At 48.5% G+C, this 15,254-nt stretch overlaps 1 protein-coding gene across 1 annotated transcript in view; it reads right to left on the bottom strand.

The window, feature by feature from the left end:
- UBTD2 (ubiquitin domain containing 2) overlaps positions 1-11,572 on the bottom strand; it is a 43,506-nt gene extending 31,934 nt beyond the window's left edge. Inside the window, exon 1 of the mRNA XM_064725269.1 lies at positions 11,454-11,572. Coding sequence (XP_064581339.1) covers positions 11,454-11,523 — 70 coding nt within the window. The 5' untranslated portion in view covers positions 11,524-11,572. The remainder of the gene's footprint in view (positions 1-11,453) is intronic.
- Between the last annotated feature and the right edge of the window lie 3,682 nt (positions 11,573-15,254).

Genomic DNA, 15,254 nt, shown 5'->3' with positions numbered 1-15,254 from the left:
AAGAAAAATTCCGAGTTCAAGCAGAACTCTCCATTATCACACAGATCCTCTTCTCATCCCTGCTGCCCTTTCTGCAAGGGAAAATAGCTTCAAATTAAGGATGAGAAGTCTGACTGGCAATGAGAATGCATTATTAAAAAGAGATTCTTATTTCAGCCATCTGAAAACAGGAGCCCACCTCTCCCACAGCTCCTCAGGTGGGATTATTTGGTTTAGGGAAAGGAACTCCTGAAAGTGTTGGGAAAATCAAACCCCAATACCCAAAGCTGATTTCACTGCAGCAGTGCAAAGGATGCCTAAGAATGGCTGCATGCAAGTCCATGACAAACTCACTAATTACTGTGCTCTAATGAGCAAACCATGCCCGGGAAGTGCTGATTCCACAGCTCTGAACAAAGGCATCTCAAAGCCCAGAGCAGCAGAACTGGGGCCACTCTCAGACCTGAGGATGAGCAGGAGAAAAATGCATTAAAAACTGAGCAGCATCCACACAGCTCCTGTTATTAGCACCAAAACTGCCTTTAACAAACATCAATCCCTGAAATATCTTGGTAGAAAAATGCTCTGTGAGAGAAAAAGGGCTCCTAATTTATTAACCTTCAACAGAAACCAGCAAAAGTTGGAAAGTTTCAAAACACAAGAAAAGAAATGGTGCAGATCCCTAAAGCTGAATTGCATGGCAAGAGTCCCCTCAGCTGGAAAAAATGCCCTGATTAATTCATAATAACCAAAGGAGATGTGTGAAAGAAGGAAGGGTGAAGGCAGCGAGCAGAGAGAAATGCACTTTATCAATGGCAGATGAAGCCAGCCTGGAAATTTGGCAGGCAGAGCAATCAGATAGCGACAGAATCCTTGAGCAGGCAAACCTGGAAAGAGTTTCAAGGCAAGATTAAATCAGTTGGTAGAATTTCTAAGGCAGAATATTCTGTTTGACACAGCACTGAAGCAGAGATACAGAAGCCTTTGCCATCTTGGACTTTGCACAACTTTAAGCTGAATTGTCACTACTTAATACTTAATAAAATGGATTTTTTTACTTAATAAAATTGGTTTGAACAGGCTCAATGATCAGATGAGCAGCTCAGCATCCCTCTGGACAGAGCTGCCAAGAGATGTTACAGCAGGACACTGGCAGCAACCAAAACACTTCCTCCCCCACCTCAAAAATATCTGCAATATTTTCCTAACTAATGTGAGCTCAATGCAAATTATTAACTCTTGGTAATAAGTTTCCCAGCACAATAAGATAAAATGCTAATGCAGTTCCTGCAGCACACCAGTCATCAGGAAAAACATGATCAGAGTCTGAAAGAACAACAGTGGCATTCCTAAGATAAAACACTTTTTTTGGGACGGATAAAGGAGGAAAAAAAAAATTATAAAGGAACCTGTTGATTTCCCAAAGCAATATTGTGAAGAAGCTGTGATAAGGATCAATTTCAATAAGTTTAAATTAAAAATTCTGGGGGAAATTTGCTCCCTGAGAACTGATCATGACTGATCCTGCGACGGATGGAGGTTGGGAATGGGGAGTGTTTGGAGCCCTCCCACTCCTGTCATGTTCAAGATAAAAAAGAGAATTTTGGGTTCCTTTTTAAGGGGGTGATTTGTGTTTTCCCCACTGCTGAGCACTCCAACACTCCAAAACCCAGCAGAATATTTCATTTTTCAAGCTAAAATTTCAATTTTCAAGCTGCCAGAATGATAATTCAATCAAAAGCCACGACTTCTCCTCCTCAACTTTAACCTAATTCCTACAACACCAATATTTAGGAGAACTGGAAAGGGCACAAAATGACACCAATATTTAGGAGAATTAGAAAGGGCACAAATATTTAGAAAGGGCACAAAACTTCCCAGGGAGGCAGAGCACACAGAGCCCTTGAGATTCCCCTCTAACAACAGCTGAGAAGAACCTGTGATGGTTTCTAAAGGTTTGTGTTATTTAGGAGAATAAAACCCCGAAATCCAAGTGTTTTTAGAGGTTTACAGGAAAGAATCTCTGTCTACACTCAATTAGAAAGTCTCCATTCTGAGGCAGAGCTCAAGAACTAAAAGCTTATTTACAACTAAAGGATTTTCATTCTGGTACTGCCTTGTAACACCAAACCACAACAATCTGACAATGCTGCTGCTCCTTTTTTATTCCCAGCTGCCAGACTAAAATCTTGTATTCCCTGCTCTATTTTGCAAGAGTTTCAGATAAAGCCAAACCCGTGCCTGGAGGATTTTTGGAGTTATTTTAGTGCTGTATTAAAAGGAGAGCCCTGGATACACACAAGGAATGTGATTTGTTGGGATGCACGAAGGCAGCAAAAAATGGGATTTTGCTGTAACATCCACGTGGGGCCATCCCATCTGTGAGTGACTGGAAGTGTGTGACTTCAGTCAAGCAATAATCATGTGGTTTTCTGTTGAAACTCGAGCTTTTTTGGCACCAGAACTACTTTTAGATCTGGATAAACACACAATGGAGATCTGTGGATGTGAAAAACACACAAAAGAGTGAGAACTCATCTCAAATGAGCATTTCAACCTGTCTCAGGATAATATCCAATATTGATCAGCACTTCACAGAAGGTATTTTTGTTCTAAAAGCACTCATATTTATAGCAACCCATGTGCTTTTAACGAACTTATGTGGGCACAGAGCAGAAAAAATCACAAAAAAAAAAAATCAGTCTGCTACGTGCTTCACCGAGCCAAGTCATCAACATGCAACTCATGAGTGAAATCTAACCCTCAAAAAAATAAAGTTTAAATAGCTCTGTGACAGCTTTCCTCCCCTTCAGCCCTCCCAGCGCTCCTGCTCAGCTGGGAGCTGTGATTTCCCAGTTGCCAGAGCAGGGTTGGTCATTCCAGGCACTGGGAGGATGGGAATGCCCAGGGAAAGGGAGATTTTGGCTCAGCCTCAGCCATGGGGCAGCGGCAAATCTGGGAATGCCGCTCCATGGAAGTGGAGAGCTCAGCTGAGCATGTTTGACTCTGAAAAATAGAAAAGCTCAAACCTGAGGCATCAGCAGCAGATTCTGCTCTGCTTTAGTGTGAGAGTTTGGGCTCCATATCAGGGATGGTGAGCTCTGTGCACAGAGCAGGGAGACAAAACAATTCCTGCTCCAGCTGGGCACCAAGGACAAATGATCCAAATCTCAGCCCAGGAGCACAAACCCCGTGGGCTGGAGAGAGAAAAACAAGGATGGGACTGGATGGGCTAAAGCTGGAATGGGACAATGAACTGCAAGGTGCAAATGGAGCAGAACTGATCCCAGGGACAGAGCCCGTGCCCGGCCGTGCATTTTGGGGCCATTTTGGTTCATCTTGGGTGCAGCCCTGGCTGGGCTCTGGTGCTGCCCAAGGTGCATCCATGGAGGAGATCCTTTGAATAAATCCCTGCTTTATTCTGGAACTCTGTCCAGCCTCTGTTCTAGATCAGCCTTCCCAAGGCATCACTGCCACCAAATTTATCCCACCTGGGAATTCACCCACCCAACCTTTGGGTGACCATGGTGCTTCCCAAAACACTTCCCAACTGCTCCTTCCCCTGTCTTCTCACCCTGGGGAAGGGTAACAAGCTGGGAGCAGGCACAGCCATGCTAGGTAGGAATGGGATTTGTACCTGCACTAAAAAAACATCTAAAATACATTTGTACGTTCCAAGATTTGGGTGTCCCCCTTCATACTCAGGGCATGTCTCCTCTTAGGGTCAGGGAGGCAGTGCCATGCAGCAGGAGCATTTAAAAGCTCAATATTCTGCATTAAAGACACTCTTTTGACACAGCCAGCTTCTGTGTGCACCTGAGAGGGAGAAAAACACACCCAAACCCACTCTGAAGGCACAAATACAGGCAGGGCTTGCTGACTGCTTCTCCATGAAATGCTTTGTGCAGCCAGTGCAGGGGAATTAACAATTTTCCCTTAAATTCTCCAGCCAGCCATTATCCTGTGCTTGCTGATGCTCTGCTGCAGGCTCAGGTGCTCCCAAAAAAACCCCAAAACAATTGGCAGAGAGGAGAAAACGGCATTTGGCAGCTGCAGGTAGCCTGTGCTGTTCTGTAGGTGCTCTTTTACCGAGTCTGTATTTACCCAGGCAGGCAGGAATCACAGGAGATGAGAGCTCTGTGGCAGGGAAATAAAGCAACAAAGTAAATGCCACGGAGAGATTCTTCTGCTGAATCCACAGTGCCCTTCATCACAGCATGGGAGCAGAGCTGCAGCTCCATGACTGGATTTTAAAAATAGAAAGGTAACAAGCTTCCAATCCCAAAGTGCTGCGCTCTGCTTCCGATGCCATTTCAGGCCCTGGGAGTGCTCTCAAAGAGCACACAGCTCCTCTGGGAAAAGGTGAAAAATGCCTCCCTCCAGAATCTGTTGTCTGAACTAAGAGAATTATTTATAGTTGCTACATTTATTATACATTATTATAAACTGGAAGCTGTTACGAGCTATGAAATGTTTATCATTTCAGGGGATGAAAAGTCATTTATTTCTAAAAAAGTGGTGGTAATCCTAGACTGAATATATATGTTTTAAGAGTAAACTTTCCCTGTTAAACATGTGCAGAGCCACCATGCTCTGTGTGACACATTTTCCCATTTTAGCCTCTAATCTTTTCCCCCTGGGCACTACCTGTTCTTGCTGCAAACTACTGAAGCATTTTCCACTCCCGTTTGTGAAGTGCCTCTGCTTTCATGGTGGAGAATGTGGGGGAAAAAAACCACATGACAGATCATGCAGAAACTCCCCAAATCCCCTCCCTTCCACCTCATCAGCAGCACAAGGATGTCTTTATACACACACACACAGATAGACAGGCACACAGAAAATCCTCCAGCACATCTGAGATTCTCCAGGAGCAAAAAAAAAATAAAATAAATAAATTCAGTGCTTCAGAGCTGTGCCCATCTCCTCCCACAAATGGCTTTCAAGCAGGGCTTTGAATTTTCCTTTTTAAATCCTCTCCACTGAGGAGAGGGGGAGATGGGCAGGGAAAAGGACACTGAGAAAAGGCTGGAGGGAGGAGCTGCTAAAACTGCTCTAATCCACATCCCCAGCAGCGTTTCTGCTTTGGGAAGGACAATTTCCAAATGTTTTCCATCAGGCCTGAGAGGTCAAGTGGATGTGGAGCAGCTCCTGCAAATTGATAGCATCCAATAATTGCTCCTGCATTTATTACCTGCAGAACCTGCAGTGCCCTTGCATTTCCCAGGGCTGGGGAGCCTCAGGATGAGACTGATGGTATTTTAAATATTTAAGGTAGTCTAAGAAAGCCTCATTCAGCATTTGAGACAGTTTTTAATTTAATCCTACAACGGGGACCAGAACAAAACCACTTCCTGCAGTTTGCTGTGCCCCATCTTTTGTCCAGCTCTCACTGCATTAAATCTGAGTGTGCCAGGGCCAGCACAAGGCAGCAAATGCAAAATTCAGGTTCCAGGTGAACCTTAAATAAACCACAAGAGACGTTTTCCCTGCACACAGGTCAAACAGAGCAGTACCAGCTGACATCCTGTGCTGGAGGTGTTTTCCACACTCAGTGCCACCAACATTCCTGCTGCTTTGGGATGCAGGAGGCTTTGGATCCATCACCGCCTCTCTGCTATGGAAAACTCAGTCTGAAACACTGAATTACACTGCAAACACAACCCCCACGTGAGGGGAAACTCCTTTGTTTCCTTAAAAAACAAACCAAATTTTTAAAAATATCCCTAACAAAACTGACAAGTTCATTTACTTCCTAAGTAGTTGCACATTTCTGTTTTGTCAACTCTAAAATGCCAGACAACACAGAAGCAGCGGATGAAACTAACTAAAAACCTCAGAGTGCAAGAAAAGTGTTTTATTCTACAGTCAGGTACTGATTCCAGCTTTGCTATTCCTCCACAGACAGCACAATTTGTTTAAAAATGCATCAGACATTTATACACAACGTCTGTCTAGAAAAGAGGATGAAGATTGTTACATCACACTCTAAATTATAAGGAGGAGTTATATTCCCTTCTCAATCATGGTCATTTGCTCATGAATTTCCAAATCTTTATATTCTTTCTTTTTTAAAGGCAATCAAGGCAATTAAGGCCAACTTGACCCTTCCTTGTACCTGCAAGAAGACTCAGAGGAATTTGCAACTTAACCACGAGGCAAATCTGTATTTCAGGCTTCAACTGTATTATAATTTGTGACTCATAAATTATATTATTCAACATTCACATGAAAAATAATAGCTATCACAGTACTTGCTGCAATGAGAGTGCATGGCTGCTTTGTAGAGTTTATTCAAACTGGCAACTAATAATATTTTCCATTTATCAAAAGTCTCCAAAGCACAATGACTGTTCAATTTATTGTATTTAACATTCAGTGAAGGAGGATGTTGTCGTTTTCAACACTGCAATCCCAAACAGAGAAATTAAAATAAATCACTTCATCTAGAAGCCAAACAAACAATTACATGGAGGAACCAGCCAAAAAGGAAACCAAACAGCTTCGTTTGCCAGCCCTTATTAACAGCAAAAAATAACACTTTATTTGGGTTTCTGAGAGCTCCCTGTTATCACCTGGAAAACAAAACCCAGTCCTGTAGTTTACAAATGAAAGGTGTGACAGCAGCAGAGTGACAGCCAGGAGAGGAACACCTGGGACTGAATTACCAGGGGTTGGCAGCACCCATTCCCAGACCATAATCACCTCAGAAAATAAGATTTATTAAAGGCTACTTTTATTCCAAAGCCCTGCTAAAACCTTTGTGGAAATCAGAGACTCGTTTAGGTTGGAAAAGACCTTTAGGATCATCATTAACCCATCACTGCCACCTCTAAACCATGTCCCCATGTGCTCCATCTACACATCCTTTAAATACACCCAGGCGTGGAGCAGGAAGGATTTGAAGCAAATTTCAGCGTCATGCTAAGCTTTTTTGGTTATTCCATTAAAAAAAAAATCCAAAATGAAAACAAACCATACAAAACACCCCCCTGTAGGACCTAACAGCAAAAGCCAGCTCTGATTTCTGAATATTTTTGCCAGCCCTGTATGCCAGACCAGCAGGAACTACCTGAAATCCAGAGGTGCCTCTTTCAGATGGCAGTGAAAAACCATCCCAGCCTGCACCCACTGAAAAATCCCTCTGGGAGACTCTTTGTGTGCTCCAGCACAAAAGGGAGCCACCAAATGCTCTTAAGTGCTCAGTCATGAGCTGCTTGTTTAACCCCCCGTGCCAGCCAAGCAGAGCCCGGCTGTATCAGTGCAATTGTGAGCCACAAATCTCACTGCTTAATATGCAAATTCCCCTGGTCAGTCTTGCAGAGAAGCACCATGAAAGCACTTATTGTGACTTCCAATTAGCCATGTGATACGCAGCCCTGCACAGCACTCAAGGAAAATATTTAAGAAACTGTTGTCCAGTTGCTGAGAGCAGAGGTGGAGCACAATATTTGCCTTTCTCTGAGTTAATGAAGCTCCAGCACTGCATCAAACTCCACGGGGGGAATTGAGAGTTTGAATAATCTCCCATTCTGGCAGCCTTATTTCCACTTGGCCCTGTTGTCACTGCTGGGTGATGGGGGCAGCAGGAAAGAAGAGAAATTTCAAAGAGAATCAGCATCTTTGCTGCCGAGGAAGGGTGACAAGAACTGCAGCAGGCAGGAGAGCATCGTGTCAAGGAGAGCTCAGCAGCAATCAGACAGTTGCAGCCAAAATCCCTAATCTGGAATGACTCCTGCTCCCAGCCACTGGATTCCCTGCTTTTCCCTCACCCCACACGAGTCACTGTCTCACTGAATTCACCACGTCAGACAAAATAACACGCAGCTTCTGAGAGGGGTGAGAGCTGCCCCGAGAGAATGAACAGGTTCCTCCTTTTCCTTCTCAAAAAGAAATTGAGGAGCCCTCCAGAAGGACTTGCCTGCGGGATGGGAGCTGGCACAGCTCTGCTGGTTTTGCTCAACTGAACATACCTGATGTACAGGCACAAGGGCAGAGTTTTCCAGCAGTTCATTCCAAGCCTGAAGCAATGCCAGAAGCACAAGTGAAGAGGTCACACAGCTGGGGAGTGGCTGCAGAACAGTTATTCCTCCCTGCTCTCACCATCCTGCAGGAACTCTGGCACCTTTGGCATGGATGCAGTGCTCAGCTCCTGAAACCCTGGGCTGTTGGGTGGGAGACAGCTGAGCTAAAGGGATAAAAACCTGTGTCTATAACCCAATTAATGATGTCCTTTAATGACTCCCCAATAAATCCACCCAGGCCACCCACCACAGTTTGGTGCTGCTGGGCTACAACACACCGAGCATCGAGGCAGGAACTTTTCCTGTCTATGCCAAACAATGTCCTGGTGAAATGAGAACTTGCTAAAAAGAGCAGTGCTAATGAAACAGCTGGTACCAATCTGCAAAGCCCATTTCATTTCCAGCCCGATGGGCAGAGCAGCATCTGTTAAATTCTTGGTGAGGAACAGCCTCCTCCTGCTCCGGTCACTGCAAACAGAGCTGTGCAATAAGCTGGCCTTTTGATTAGCTCCATCTCACACATGCAGGCACACCTGAGGATCCACACCAGCTCTCCTGACACACACACAGGCACATCCTGACCTTGAAAAATGCCCACAGGAAGAGACAAAAGCAGCACACGTGGCCAGGACATGCCGTCAGCTCTGCCAAGCTGCACACGAGCAACGGGAAGTGCTGGCCACGGACAAAAACACTGAGGAAAATACAGGGATGTGACAAATCCTCCTCTCAACTCCAATAACACAATTGAGCACGATTTTGCCACTCCCCACTGCCCTGGAATAAATTGAAACTGGGATGAATCAGACTCGAGAGCTGGCTCTGCTCTCACCCAGCATCGCACACAGCCGCTGCTGGCTAATCAAGCTCTTGGGCGCCCGCAATTCTCCAGGAAACTTTTCCATTCTGGGGAAAAGACAAAGCCTCTCCAAAACAAGTCCATCACTGGCAAGCTAGAATCATCGTGTTCCAAAACACCTTCCCAGGATTTCGAAACGTTCTGGCCCCGCTCACGGACAGCGATCTGAAAGCGAATGCAGCGGGCGAGGTCACAACCCCCGGAGCCGGAGGAAATGAGCCTCATTGGGGAACAGGAAAAAGTCATCTCTCTGCACAGGTCTGAACTCCAAACCATGCTCACTTCTGCTTCAGCTGCTTCACTGCCTGATGCCTCCAGACAGAAGCTCCCTTGGCAGAGCAAGCCAGGTTTGAGGCTTGGCAGAATTTGTAAAGCTCGGAATCAGCACAGGCTGGACTTTGGCACCTAGGGAGTCACATTTAGGGGAGACACTCAGAGCTTCCCCCAGCTCAACCTACCCCCCCTTTCCTCCTTGTGCAGAGGCAGGAACAGATCCGTAGCATTACAAAACAGGCTATTGCACACTGGAGCTGATTGTTTAAGACAGTCCTAAGAAGCTCATAATTCGAGTGAAATTTCAGCGCTTCTCACTTCGCCGAGACAACCTTAAGGAACATTACCCTGAGAGCATGAATCAACACGAGCCAGCTGACACGAATTTCACATCTCTTACATCTTGAAAGGCCAGCTGCTGTTGTAATGCAGCAGGCACAATGGGTTATTTAACCCCAGAGCAGCAGAGAGCCATGCCCTGGGAGCACCAGGCAGGGACACAGAGAGCCTGCAAGGATGGAGCGTGCCCACCTCACACGCTGCTCTCTCTGGGGCGTGGAATCTGTTTTACAATATCACCCAAAGCCCGATCGTGTTCTTCTCCTATCTCATTCATTCGATATCACAGGTGAGATAAGAGCAAGGAAATTAAACCCAGCCTATTTCTGTGACATGATCTCACCTCATAACACCAAAGCACATCTCAGTGGAGCTTTTAATGCTATTTTTTGGTTAAGATTTTGGGGTATGTGATGATTCCTGCTGTTCTTTTCCTTTGACTGGTCCAATCTGCTCAGCACACCTGCAGGTTTTTACTGGTTGGTAAACGTGCTCAGTACAGATGCATTTTAGGTAACCCACTCCTTCTCTTTTTACTAATAGAGTAAGGAAGACTCACACTACTCAAAGCTATAAAATTCCTTTCAATGACACTGATGTGATTCAATCCACAGGAGGTTGTGGAGCCTCCCTCTCTGCAGACATTCCAAACCCACCTGGATGTGTCGCTGTGTCACCTGCTCTGGATGACCCTGCCTCAGTAGGGGGTTGGACTGGATGATCTCCAGAGGTCACTCCCCAACTATTGGAGTCCTCAACCCCAATTATTCTTGGATTCCGTGAAATCCCACACAGCTCCTAGCAGCTGGAATTCTGGTGTTTCCATGAACTCTGTATCTGGCATGAACCAGCAGATGGTTGGTTCAGATACAACTCCAAGTGCTGCATATTTTTACATTACGGAATGACAGCAAAGGCACTGATGGAAAGAACACCCATCAGCTGGGACATCCGAAATAAAAACCAGACTGATAGATAACATTCTGTAAAACACAAGGAAAAACACAGACCTAGATCAGCAATTCTCCTCCTGAAATCTGCGGACCCTGCATGCGCGAGGACTACCTATAAGTCAAGTGTCCTGTTGGTAGGCTGACTTTAAATGACTATAAAACACACACAGCTCAGCTGGAGAACATCAGGGGTCCACAAACCTGAGAGGGTAGAAAAAGCAATCATTCAGGCATTTAGCTGGAGAGAAACCCGCCGGTGAAAGGCTGCTGACACTGCAGCAGCGTTTGCACGCTGGCTTTGCTGCCCAGGTCGGGCTGCGCTCGCAGGGACCACGCTGCTCCGTCCATACATCCATCCATCCATGCATCCATCCATGCAGCATGTCCTACCGCTCCGGTCCCACGGGCGGCTGGGGCTGGAGCCAGGCACCTCTCCCGGCTGGAAAATAACCCCGGGCCCCGCAGCACTGCCAGGATCTCAGCGAGCTGGGGAATCATTGCCCGCACACCGCAAGGAGCGGAGCCCGAGGAAAACAAACTTCGGGAGCCCCGGGCAGGGCCTTTCCCCAGCCGGCCGTTATTGCAGCAGGGGCCGCGTCCCTGAGCCCCCCGGCACTGCCCGGCGAGACAGCCCCGACACCGCTCCGGAACGGCCCGGCCCCGGAGCCCCCGGCACAGCCCCCGGTGGACACAACCCGGTATAGCCCCGGTATAACCCCGGTACAGCCCCCGGTGCGGGCCCGGTGGGCACAGCCCGGGCCATCCCCGGCACAGCCCCGGTACAGCCCCGCACGCCGGGGCCGCGGAGCGGGGCGGGGGCTGAGCCTGGGGCAGCGCCTGCCGAGCGCCGCCGGCCCCGCCGGCCCGGCAAACTTCGGGCGAACGCGGGAGAGAAGCCGGGGGATGGCCCCGGGCACGATCCGGGCCGGGGCCGGACGCGGCTCCCCCGCCCGCCGCAGGCCCCGGCCCGCAGCGCCCGCCCCGGGGTCCCCCCGCGGGCCCCCCGGGCCGGCCCGCAGCGCTCACCTCCGGTGCCGTCCGAGTTCTCGTTGAGGCTGCCCGAGGAGTCGTGGTGGGAGCCCACACACCCGCCCATGGGGCCCGCAGACCCGCCGCCGAGCCGCCCCCCGCCCCCCTCCCCTGCACCGAGCTCCGCCGCCGGCCGGGCAGGCGCGATGGCTCCGGAGCCGCCTCCCCGCTCCGCAACACCGCCCCCGGGGCGCGGCCTGCGCCCGGCCCTGGCACCGCCCCGGCACCGGGACCGCCCCGGCACCCGCTTGGACCGGGACTGGGACCGGGACTGGGATCGGGACCGAGACCGGCACCGCCCCGAGATCGCACCGGGACCGCCATGGACCGGGATTGGGACTGAGACCAAGACCGGCACCGATACCGGCACCGGCATGGACCGGGACTGGGACCGATACCGGGACCGCCCCGGCACCGACACCGGGACCTTTTCTGGCCCGTGGTACTGCCCCGGCACCGGCACCAACACCGACCCTGGCACCAGGATCGGGACCGCCCCAATACCGCCCTTGGGACCAGCCCTGCACCGGCACCGGGATGCGGGGCCAGCCCCGAGCCCCCAGCCCGGGCGGGTCCCGCGGCCCTGGGTGCCAGGCCGTGTTTATTCCCTTTTCCCTGGGTTTATTCCCTGATCACTGGGTTTATTCCCTGCTCACTGTTTATTCCCCTCTCACTGTACAGCCTGCAGCTCCCCCGTGCCCTGCTGTGCTCTGCCCCATCCCCGAGGTGTTCAAGGATGGAGCTCTGAGCATCTCACTCTACTGAAAGGTGTCTCTGCCCAGGGAACAAGAGGATCCGTAAGGTCCCTCTCAACCCAAACTGTTCTGTGATTCTGTGATTTTTCTCTGCACATGAAGAGAAAGGCCACACTCAGATAAATCCCTGCCCCACTACCTAGCCACCCACCCCTGTGTTATCGCACTGCCAGTTTGAAATAAAAACTAAGCAAACTCAGTGCTTTTGGTCAATCTGACCAAGCAGGCTTCAGTTCTCTGAGAAGAAAAGTTCAACTCTTGTGTTCTCAATGCCTGGCTGGGTTATCTCATTTCAGCAGCCATCCCAGCCTGGGATTGAGGAGTTACAGTTCCTGCACTATCAGATGCGCTGGAGCGCCTTGGAGTAATCAGCAATAAGTCAGAGCACTGAAAAAATGGGAGCAGACAGTGCAAAAAATAAAGCCTGGTAACAGACTGTGCTCTGGGTTCCCCACACGCTCTGCAAACACGGCAGCTCCATGTTCTTGTACACAGAGCAGCACAAAACAAAACTCAAGCTGAGCATATTTTTCCTCCATAGAGATGACATTGCAAATGTGTTTTTTGGGATTAAAATAGCAGAGCTGTTTGTAGAGTTTCTAGTCTCCAGAGTGAAAAGAACTGATGGACAAAGGCGTTTTTCTGCCATTAATTTCCCTACATAATCTTCATGCCCAAAGCCCAGCCAGCCTTTGGGAAGGCTCTTGTGTTGATAATTAAAATCCCAAACGGATGAGATAAGCTGAGTGCCAAATGCCGAGCACTTTGTCATCTGAGAACAAAAAGGCACAGAGCTCATCTGCTTTATTGGGTCCAAATGGGAAGGTCAGGCCTGCTAAGAAAGCCTAAAGAACAATGATTAGAGTCTGAGCACATGCCCACTAATTACAACAAAAGCAAAAACTCCTTGTCTGTGCAGACATTTAAACCAGATCAAGGAGCCCCACAGATCTCAGTTGTTTTACTTTCAGATTTCATCTGAGGGCCACGAAGGAGTTTGCCCATATATCCACTGTATGATCAAAGATATTGCAGAATCACAAAATCAGTTAGGTTGGAAAAGAGCTCCAAGACCTCAGAGTGCCACCTGTGCCCGATGCCCACCTTGTCCCCAGAGCACTGAGTGCCACCTCCAGGTGACACCTCCAGGGGTGGGCACTCCAAACCCCCCTGAGCATCCCATTCCTGAGATATGTCAGGCTGACGGGGAGGGATTCAATATTATTTATTCAAAACTGTAAGGAGGAAGGCAAAATTCGAAAATTTGGAAGGCAGTTGCAAATTTTCCTAGAAGTAGGTGTTGCTGTGAGTATTTTTCATCAGAGCACATAAATTTGCCGGGAATCATGGATTGTGGGGAGGCCCTAGGGGTGCACATTGGGAGGATATCTGGCTGTCTGGTGCCCAGTGAGACCCCAAAGCTGGTGGAACCCAACGTGACTCTGTTCCAGAGCAGGGTGGCTGCACGGCTGTGGGCTGGCGTGGGAAAGTCTGCTGGTGGAGCCTTGCAAAAACACAGCAGAGCTTGTTATTCTGCCTGTTTGGGGCTGAACTCTCTCGCTGGACACCTCGTTGTTCTCTCTCACATTGTGTGGAGCACATATTTATCATATGTACATTTTTGTGTGCATACAAACACTCAGGAATGGGCCAAAGTGAATATTTACAGCCTGACCCCACGGATCAGGATGTACTAACAAAGTACTGAATTAAAAACAAACATTTTTTTCTAAATGTTTGCTTATTTTGAAGGTTATTCCTCCTCGAAATCAGTTTCCCTGAGCTTTGCAATCAATTTCTGCACCTCAAATCTCAGCTCTGCTCCAGCACCCACTGTGGTTTGGACAAGTCAGTAACCTTGGCTGCTGTGTTTCTGTCAGTATCTCACTGTTTGTCTGCACATCTCTTGGGGGTATGGCCAGGATTAATTAATTAATTCTTGCTCTTTATGAGTTGCTAACTGCCTGCAATGCGTGAGATGTAAAACTTTGAACATCAACAGTGACTTTTCACAATTAAAGGGTGTCACGGATGCACTGTGCCATGGAGGTACCACTGCCCTTTGTGGTTGGGATTATTTGGGGGTCACAAATCCTACAGTGCCAACAGCTGGAGGATTTTATTGTGGCACAAACACTGCTGGGCTGTGCTGTCCTGGGAGCACCAGAAGGAGGGAGTTTGTGTAAAAATCACTGAGGAGATCCACGTGCACTGTGTTGGAGCAGAGGGATGGAGCTGGGATTGCACACCTGGACAGGAGGAGCTTTGGGGTGACACAATTGTGGCCTCACAGTGCCTGAAGGGGATGCAGGAAAGATGGAGAGAGACGATTTCCAAGGGATGGAGTGACAGGACAAGGAGGAATGGTTTCACATTAACAGAGGGCAGGGATGGATGGGACATTGGGAAGAAATTGTGAAGATGAGCAGGCCCTGGCACAGGTGCCCAGAGCAGCTGTGGCTGCCCCTGGATCCCTGGCAGTGCCCAAGGCCAGGCTGGACAGGGCTGGGAGCACCTGGGGCAGTGGAAACTGTCCTTGTCATGGCAAAGGAATTGGAACTGGATGATCTTTAAAGCCCATTCCAACCCAAGCCATTCCATGGCTCTGTGATTGTCAGGTTATTCCCTATATAACCCTCTATAACCCGATATAACCTTATATAACCCTATACAACCCTATATAACCCTACATAATCCTATATAATCCTATAGAACCCTCTATAATCCTATATAATGAAATATTTTCTGCACTTGGCCAGTTTTTCTCCCAGCTGGGCTCTCGCTGTTTGCTCTCAGCGGTGGTGGTGGGCTCTGCCATCACATGATGATCCAGAGTGACAAATCCCTGTTCTCTGATGATTCAGCTCTGTGTGGGAACAAGGATGAGATGCTGACAAATTGCATCAGCACTGAAACTTCTCTCTCAGGCATCCACAGTTTGATTTTTAGCACTGCTGCTCAGGACAGCACTATCAAAGTCTCCACATTGGAAGTGAGAGTCTTCCCACATTTCTGCTTTTGACAGATGGGAAAGGGAGACAGG

This window comes from Zonotrichia leucophrys, chromosome 13, assembly GCF_028769735.1.
Source record: "Zonotrichia leucophrys gambelii isolate GWCS_2022_RI chromosome 13, RI_Zleu_2.0, whole genome shotgun sequence".
NCBI classification, from domain to species: domain Eukaryota; kingdom Metazoa; phylum Chordata; class Aves; order Passeriformes; family Passerellidae; genus Zonotrichia; species Zonotrichia leucophrys.
Note: the sequence above shows the minus strand (reverse complement) of the source record. Positions and strands in the feature narration are given on the sequence as shown.